This window comes from Arachis duranensis, chromosome 10 (assembly GCF_000817695.3).
Source record: "Arachis duranensis cultivar V14167 chromosome 10, aradu.V14167.gnm2.J7QH, whole genome shotgun sequence".
NCBI classification, from domain to species: Eukaryota; Viridiplantae; Streptophyta; class Magnoliopsida; order Fabales; family Fabaceae; genus Arachis; species Arachis duranensis.
In genome coordinates this window covers 1,170,969-1,178,951 of record NC_029781.3, presented here as the reverse complement: position 1 = coordinate 1,178,951, position 7,983 = coordinate 1,170,969, and the positions used below count along the sequence as shown (strand labels likewise).

Here is a 7,983-nt window from a genome sequence, read left to right as displayed (position 1 = left end):
TATATTATATTTTTAAAAGGTGGATTACTACTCTAGACTTGTTTAAGTTGTGCGACAAATTTCTCATATTCAAGTGTGGAATACAAGGAAAATATAGTTCCAAGAATTCAGAGAAAAGCGACTATTTAACTAATGCTTTCTTCAACAAAATTCTTTTAAGATTTGTATGTACTTCTGATTAATGACAACACTTACTTAAACCATCCGTAGGAGTAATTCTATCTGCTAAGAGAAAAATGTTATGTGAATAGTAAAAGAAAAAAGGCTTCATTTCAATAGCAGTTAAAAATTTGCTCGAATACAATGGAACGTGGTTCCACAGAAGTTAATAGCTTAATCATTTAATGCTAGAGCAGAGCACAAGGATGATTTCAATCGGGACGATGGAAACCCCTAGAGCTTAGCTACTTGGCTTACATGGAGAATTTATGGCAACCAATGAATTGAAGAACACAATCATATTGAAACAAAAAATAAATGACTTTGTATTAGTTTCCTGCATCTCATAATATAAACAAAGCTTTTTGTCTACGACAGCCTCCTAAACTAATCCACAAGTATGCTTTGACTTTGTAATGACTGATTTTCTTCTCTTCTCTTTCTTTTTGGTGGGTTTGGGGGAAGAATAAAAGCAGCTACAATGAAGAAATAATATAACCTATTCTGCTGAACATGTATGAATCTATCGGAAAGCTACTCTTCACAAAAGATGGCATCATGGGTGGAACACGAGGTATTGAACAGCAAGTGCTCCCTTGAGACCTCAAAAATGCCTCATGAATTAGCGTGACAACTCAAAATCTGCCAAAATTTGTAGCAAAACAGAGAGTTCGAATCAGAAGTTCAAAAACATGCATCTATCTGTTCAAAGGTTCTAGCTGGACTTCCATTGTTGCAGAGGTTTGTGACTCTTTCTCTGCATGTGCCCTGGATGGGCTCAATAGATCAAGGGAATCATCTTCCTCGGCATTACCAAGCACCCAATTGCTTCTTCCAAATATTCGGCCCCTTACTCGCTGCCTCTCACGGTATTCCAAATAAAACACAATGAATGCACCGAGTACGAACCAAACCACCATTGCCAAAATGAGTCCATTGGCATTTTCCTCACCATATCTTTCTTCCAAATGCTTCATGCCACTAAAAAGTGCTGCAAGGCCTAAAACAAAAGCAGTTCTGCCAACAATAATGTGAAGGTATTCCCAAATAACCCTTTTCGAAGATGGATGCTCCCCATTATTTGGTTTTGGAGGCCGTAGGCACGCATTCACTGGTTGTATACAAGCAAAAAATATTGCAGCAATTCCAAATTTAACATGTGGTGAGGTGACATAAAAACCCCGAAGCTCAGCAACAGCAAAAAGAAGGGCAAGTAGAACAATTACTAATCCTGAGTATTGCAAGTAAACATGAATCTTGTACCAGCCATCACCCTTAAGATGTTTCAAGTATCTAGCTGCCAATATACCTCCAGGAAGCAACATACCCCATGCCAGAAACATCATAAAGCCATGCACAGCCAAAACTGGAAGTAAATCCTGCTCTGCTTCTGCCGAGCCACGCATCAGCAGTACATTTATAGCCCTACTACTCGTGACTGAATGCATATTCATGTTACTAAGATTTTCATTACTCCATCTAGCTCCCATTGCCCAAACAACTTTAAGTGGAGTTGTGGGATCAATAATATTGCTACATTCTGGCCTAATGCTCCTATCACATGATGGGTCCAGTGGACGTGTAAATTCCAAGGTAATAATACCATTTTCTGTTCTGCATCTCACATACGTCAAATTCTCATGCGTATGATGTATACTTTTAGCATCCTTTCCATCAATCCAGTAAGTGTCAACACGACCTAGACCATTATCATCTATCCAGCCTACATAAGCATAAGTGTTTACCATTCCACTTCCAAATCCTATTGCAAGATAACCACTCTTTTTCTCACCACGGGCAGCAATAAATATGGAATCCTTTGACAATGTCCAGAAGAAAGTAACCTGCTGATCATCAAGAAGAACACTATTATTATACATGTCAGACAGACCCCCATCAACAACCTCAACTCTCCAACCCATTTTCGGCTCAAACAATGAATGATAGTATAACTTGTCGGGAGTGTTCCTGTTAGGTGCCCAAACTAACTCCTTAGGACTGGCTACAACTCCATGAGCCTCAGGACCTCCAGCATAAATTGTCTCGGTTAGATTCCTCACAGTAGCATTTCCACCGATTGGATCAGAAGTAACATAAAATGCAACGTCATGCCCGGCTTGTATGGAAAACGTGACAGGCACCCCTCTTTCCACCCTCAACACAGGAGATTCCTTTTTGTTGATGTAAAGAACCCTCTCCGGATTTGGTGGATTTGGATAATGCAGTGCTGGACCAGTCGAAACAACCAACGGAACCTTACCATCAGCAATGATGACATCTTGATCCTCTTTATCCTCAGCATCCAGGGGACCATGACAATCATTCACATGCTCAGAAACATTCAGAACCAAATGCCCGAAATTCTGAGATGGAAGACCGCCATGATTCTGAGGAAGATAGTGATGCTGAAGGGTATCAGGAGGCCTAATCTTGCCCATTGCCCAGATAACCGTCATGTTAGCCAAAGGATCCACAGGGTGATCATACTTCCCATCAACCTTACTCAATGGCCTCCTATATCTAACAAATGTGACTCCATCTTTCCTCTGCCCAAAAATCAACTCAGTATTATTCACCAAACCAACTCTATCAGGACCAACATAGATCGAATCGGGGCAAACCCCTTCTGAAGATCCATTGCTATCTGTGACACACTCACTATACTTGGTGATGAAGAAATCATCCACAAATGGCAACCCGTCCTCCTTAAACCCTGCAACAGCAACATCAGCACCAACCATGAGCTCAGACCCAGTGTTATTAGGGTTTGCCCAGCCAAAAGCCATGTAATTCATGATCCCAGTTGCAGCTTCGAGACCAATCTCAATGGAATCCTCCCCCACATTCAAACTCCACCGTAGCCTAAAATTATCAGACAAAACCTTGCAATTCTCAAACATTGTCGGCTCAGTGTGAATACGAACCTCACCTTTTCCTTTCCCATCCCCGCCGGCCGGAGCGGGTGCGGGAGAAGCCTCCGTGACATTGGCTAACTCTTCGAGGACGATGTGGCCAAAGTCGGAGCCGGTAGGGCGATCCCAAACTGCAAGGACCTGGATCATGCTCCAGGTAACGTTGTTGAGCAAGCGCACAACGAAGGTGGAATTGGCGAAAGTTTGGTTCAAGCGGTGATCGGAAATGACGAATCCGTTGGTGAGGTTATCAAGATCAGGGGCGAGGGCGCCCCACCAATGAACGTCGGAGCCGGAGAGCATGTCAAATTGTGAAACCCTAAAGGAGCAATCGTCGAGGACCTTGATGCGGCCTCTGAGCTGGTGCTGAACCATCTTGAAGTCGAACTCCAAATCGACGAGCGGGCTGACCCGCGTGCACTCCGGATCCGCATGACAGCATAAGAAGAAGAAGAGGAAGAGGGAGATGGTGGATTCGCGAAGCATGAGGATTTGTGAGATCCGAATGCGAATTCGGAATCCTTAGTGGGATCCGAATCGTCGGTTTTAATCGGTGAGGGACGGCGGACGTACCTGCTAGTGGTGGAGATGATAGGTGAGACGCCGCGATCGCCGTTGTTGATGATGGCGGAGCACCGAAAGCAGCGAGCGAAGGTGGCTTCCACGGCGGGGTAAGTTTGTAATTTTCGTTTTTATGTTTTCAATTGAGAGAGAAGAAAAGAGATGCTTTGTTGGTGTTTGCGTGTTAGTTAGTGCGGAGTGCGGTGTGGGGAGGTTTTAGTCTTCGGATTTAGGTCTGGAAGCGCGCGGTCACATGCCACACAACTTTGAATGATTCAGTTTTTGGTGAGGCTCACCAAATCAAATCATACTTGGACTCTTTTTTCCTTCTAAACACACAATTCACCATCACAATCACATTCGTTTTCTCTTTCATTCAAAATTACGATTACCAACAGTATTTAACGTGTGTTTTACTATACACATAACAATAACAAATAGATAAATAGTTGTGAGTAGTAAAACAATAAATAAATGGTTGTGGCCATAGTCCATGGGAATGTATTCCATTCGCATGATGTTAACAGCCTAACAGGATCCTTCATTCTCTCTTTGACCACTTCTCTACGCATGCTCGGCTCACCGACCATAAGCATATTGGAATCTTGGTTCTACTTTATATGATAAAGATATCCTTTATGGCTTTATACAAGTTATTAACACACCATTCATAATCATTTTATTTTATACTTTTATGTCATATAAAATATATAGGTCTATATTTAAAAACGCGATTTTACAACACCTTAGCCCTTGGGCCATTTTGCAACAGCAGGTTACATGTATTGGATCATTAACTCATTATTTCTGGGTCAAACTCACTTGTCATATCCAATATTTGAAAGTAAAACACCACTAGAAAAAGGTTACAGAACTTGCAACATAGTGCGGCCCCCAACTTGTGCATTAACAAGAGCTAATGCTGGATGATGCAGCCGAAAAAAGGCAGGGACTCAACGTAAAAAAGGAAAACCACAGACGTAGTCGAAATCATCCGACAAAACTACAATAATAAACATACCCAAAAATCTCCTACCCGTCCAGAATCGTCAATTATAAACATACATTGAGCTAAAGAAATTGCTTCTGACATACATCTAATTAGCTGCACAATGCAAACAGTAATGCTTATCAAAATGGTACTATTATCCTATGGGACATTAAGATCAAAAAAGGATCATGTGGTCTAACCATGCAAATTCATTACAACAGATCATTAACCAGCACCAAAATGAGTCCTCCTTGGAAGGTCGAGGATACTTCAATGATTACATTGTTGATTATTTCCTAGAGAAATATACCTAACATATTCACAACAGCTATCTGTCCTTTAGCTGGAAAGTGTTAAATTTACCAGAGTCTTAATAATCATCATTGTAATCATAATCAGAAAATTCACTCAGACTCCCACCTGAGAATTCATAAAAGTCATACTCATAATCAGACAATATGTCAATGTCTGATATCCCAGATGGATAGTCTTCATCAAATGATCCATAGTCATCTTCCGCTTCAAATGGGTAGTCATCAATGGGATCATATGGACGCCGTAGATCTTTGATCTGTTCAGCACATCTCCTCTCCAAATTTCCTATTAAATTGACATTGAAACACTGGCGTAAGTCAAGAGATTCAAGATTGGGACACCCATCAAGAATGGAAAGCAAGCCATCATTGGTCAACTTGTTCCCAAAAAGCTGTAGATGGCGTAATGCAGGCATTGTTTCCGCAATGGCAAATGCATCCTCATTGCACTCAATGTGTGGACTTTTGTAACCTTCTATATTAAATTTCAATGTTCTTAAGTGAGGGCAACTCCGGCCAATAGTTTCTAGAGGATCCTTGGATAAGTTGCTGATTGATATGTCAAGTTCTTCCAACCGAGATAGCTTTTCTGCAACTACACACAATCCCTCATCTGTTATACTATAGCATCGTATAAGGCATAGACGTCGTAGATGACTTGTACTGTAAATGGAAAGACAAAACAACAGCGGAAGATATAGTTAACGGATATGCTAATGAAAATATGAACTTCAGTATTTATACACATATGATTAGTAGTGAACACTAAATGGAAGTATCGCCATTCAAGGAAGCCATCACTTGACATAACTCAGTCCCAGGAAACAAGAAACATGATTTCAACATAAACATACCATTTGGCTCTCAACAAAGAGATAAATTTTTGAAAATTCCTTATTTTGTGATTACTAAGAGTATTTCATTTCTGAAACCTTTATTGAGGATAAAATCTAAAGTTGACAATTTGCAAAACTCAAAGTAAATCAAGATCATCTTGCTTGTCGGGAAGCTAATAAATACCGGAAATAAAATTAAAGAAACCCTAATCATCACCAAAATTGATATTCAAATTGAAAATTCGAAGCCGGAAACAAAGAAAGCCAAACAAAAATTTAACCCAAAAACATAAAGAAAGAAAGAAACTTACGAATCGATGGCGTCAAGGATGTCATCGGAGTCGGTGAGGTCACCGAGTGCGTGCATGTCGATGGTGCGCCAGATGAGAGGGTCCCTGGAGACATTGCGCCACAGCGAGCAAACTCTCTGAACGTTTCTCAGCACCTCGATCGTACCAACCTTCACGAATATCGCCGACACCACGTCTCGCGGCAGATCCAGCCAGTTCCGATGCTCATCCTCTGGCGAAGACGGCAGTGGTGGTGGTTGGTTCGGGCACGATGATGACGATGCTTCCATTGAAGAACCGGCGGAAGATGCTGATTTTCGGGTTGAATTTGGAATTTTTTCCTTGGAAAGCCAACTCCCGTGTAACACTTGTCTTCTGCTAATTCTTAGTGGGCTTAGTTTTGGGCTTTCATGATAGATGAGTTTATTTTGGGCAACATCAGTTCCAACTTTGGGCTTTTATATTTTGTCCTTTGGTGACAGAATACCTTTCTTTCTGACAAAAAGAAGTTTGCACTTTTTACCAAAAAAAAAAAAGAAGTTTGCACTCTCGGAAGAAAAAAGAGATTACAATGTACAAATGCTATATGAGTTAAATTTTAAAGTGGTCCTAAACTTTCAATCCAGTATCACGGTCATTCCTAAATATACAATGGCCTCAATATTGTCCCTGAATTTAACAAAGGTGACTCACAGTCGTCCCTAAAGCATTTTTCGAGAAATATTCCTTAACGGCGAGATGACGTATACTGAGAGACGCCACGAGGGATAGGTGATGTGACTGTTATTGTTATTTGACTCAATTTAGTCCCTGAAGTGGTTTATAATCCTAGTCCTCAATTTGAGTTCCATCTGTGTCCACCATTAGAAGTCATTCTCTTTCTTTTTCTTTGCTCTCCTTCTTCTTCTTCTCCACCACATCTCCTTCAACCAAAGCAGCATAATCAAATAGGATGAATCCAAATGACATCCATGGAAATTCAATTTAGCCTCCGATGAATCCCACACCATTACCCCTCACACAAGAATCCAGTAACTCTTTAAGTCCGAAAACCATTTTCACTGTCGATTACCTGCTGACAAGTTGCCATTGTCGATTGAGGAGTTGAATGAGATGTCTGAACTTCTCATCTTCTTAAGCCAGGAAACCATTTTTATGTGCTCACCATGAGTGCCAAAAGTTGAAAGAACCATATTGGCGCAAACAATATCAATCTCAAAGTCACCTCACTTTATTTGATCCACAACTCTCTACAAATTATGGAACAACCCCAGTCTCCCATAACCATACATAATGGACTTCAACTCAAAAGCTGAAGGGTCAATCGCTCCACCATTGCCTCTCAAATCTTCAACCAAATCCTCGGCTTCACGAGACCTATCCATTGCACACAAACCACTAACCATATACTCAAAAGCCCTACGTTTTATGTAAACAGAAGAAGAACTACGAAAAAGCTGGTTCATGTAACAACAAGCAACATCAAAATCTTTCGGTGAGCCTCGCTTGGAGTGTAACTCAAGCAATTTACAGTAGAAAAGAGCAAGCTCTCTGTTTCGAGATTCAAGCTTGGAAGTGGCCTCAAAAACTAGAGTTTCAGCTTCCTCATAACAATCCAATTGATTAAGAAGCACTTCAAGGTCAGAAATAATGGTAGGGTTCCAAGTGAATTAGGGAGTTTGGACGATACATGAATAAAATTTAAAAATTTTGGGAAATTAAAAAATGGAAACAGAAGAAAAGGATTTAGGATTTATAGCATTTACAGAGAGAGCAAGAGAAGAAAGGTGAGAAAAGGAGGAGGAAGGAGATAGAAGATGACAAAATAGTGTCTTCTAATAGTGGAAGAAGAAAAAGGAGATGTGGTTGAAGGAGATGTGGCGGAGAAGAAAAAGGAGGAGAATAAAGAAGAAGAAAGAG

The 7,983-nt window shown here is 40.7% G+C and overlaps 2 protein-coding genes across 2 annotated transcripts; both read right to left on the bottom strand.

The window, feature by feature from the left end:
- Positions 1-248: 248 nt before the first annotated feature.
- LOC107468160 (cytochrome b561, DM13 and DOMON domain-containing protein At5g54830) lies at positions 249-4,004 on the bottom strand. The gene has a single exon (XM_016087407.3). It carries the CDS (start codon positions 3,555-3,557, stop codon positions 858-860), a length of 2,700 nt encoding a protein of 899 aa, XP_015942893.1. The 5' UTR covers positions 3,558-4,004; the 3' UTR covers positions 249-857.
- Positions 4,005-4,469: 465 nt separating this feature from the next.
- Positions 4,470-6,399, bottom strand: LOC107468054 (putative F-box/LRR-repeat protein 23). The gene is made up of 2 exons (XM_052255235.1): positions 6,085-6,399; positions 4,470-5,636 (listed from the first exon to the last, which is right to left on the bottom strand). Exons 1-2 carry the CDS (start codon positions 6,351-6,353, stop codon positions 4,994-4,996), a joined length of 912 nt encoding a protein of 303 aa, XP_052111195.1. The 5' UTR covers positions 6,354-6,399; the 3' UTR covers positions 4,470-4,993.
- Between the last annotated feature and the right edge of the window lie 1,584 nt (positions 6,400-7,983).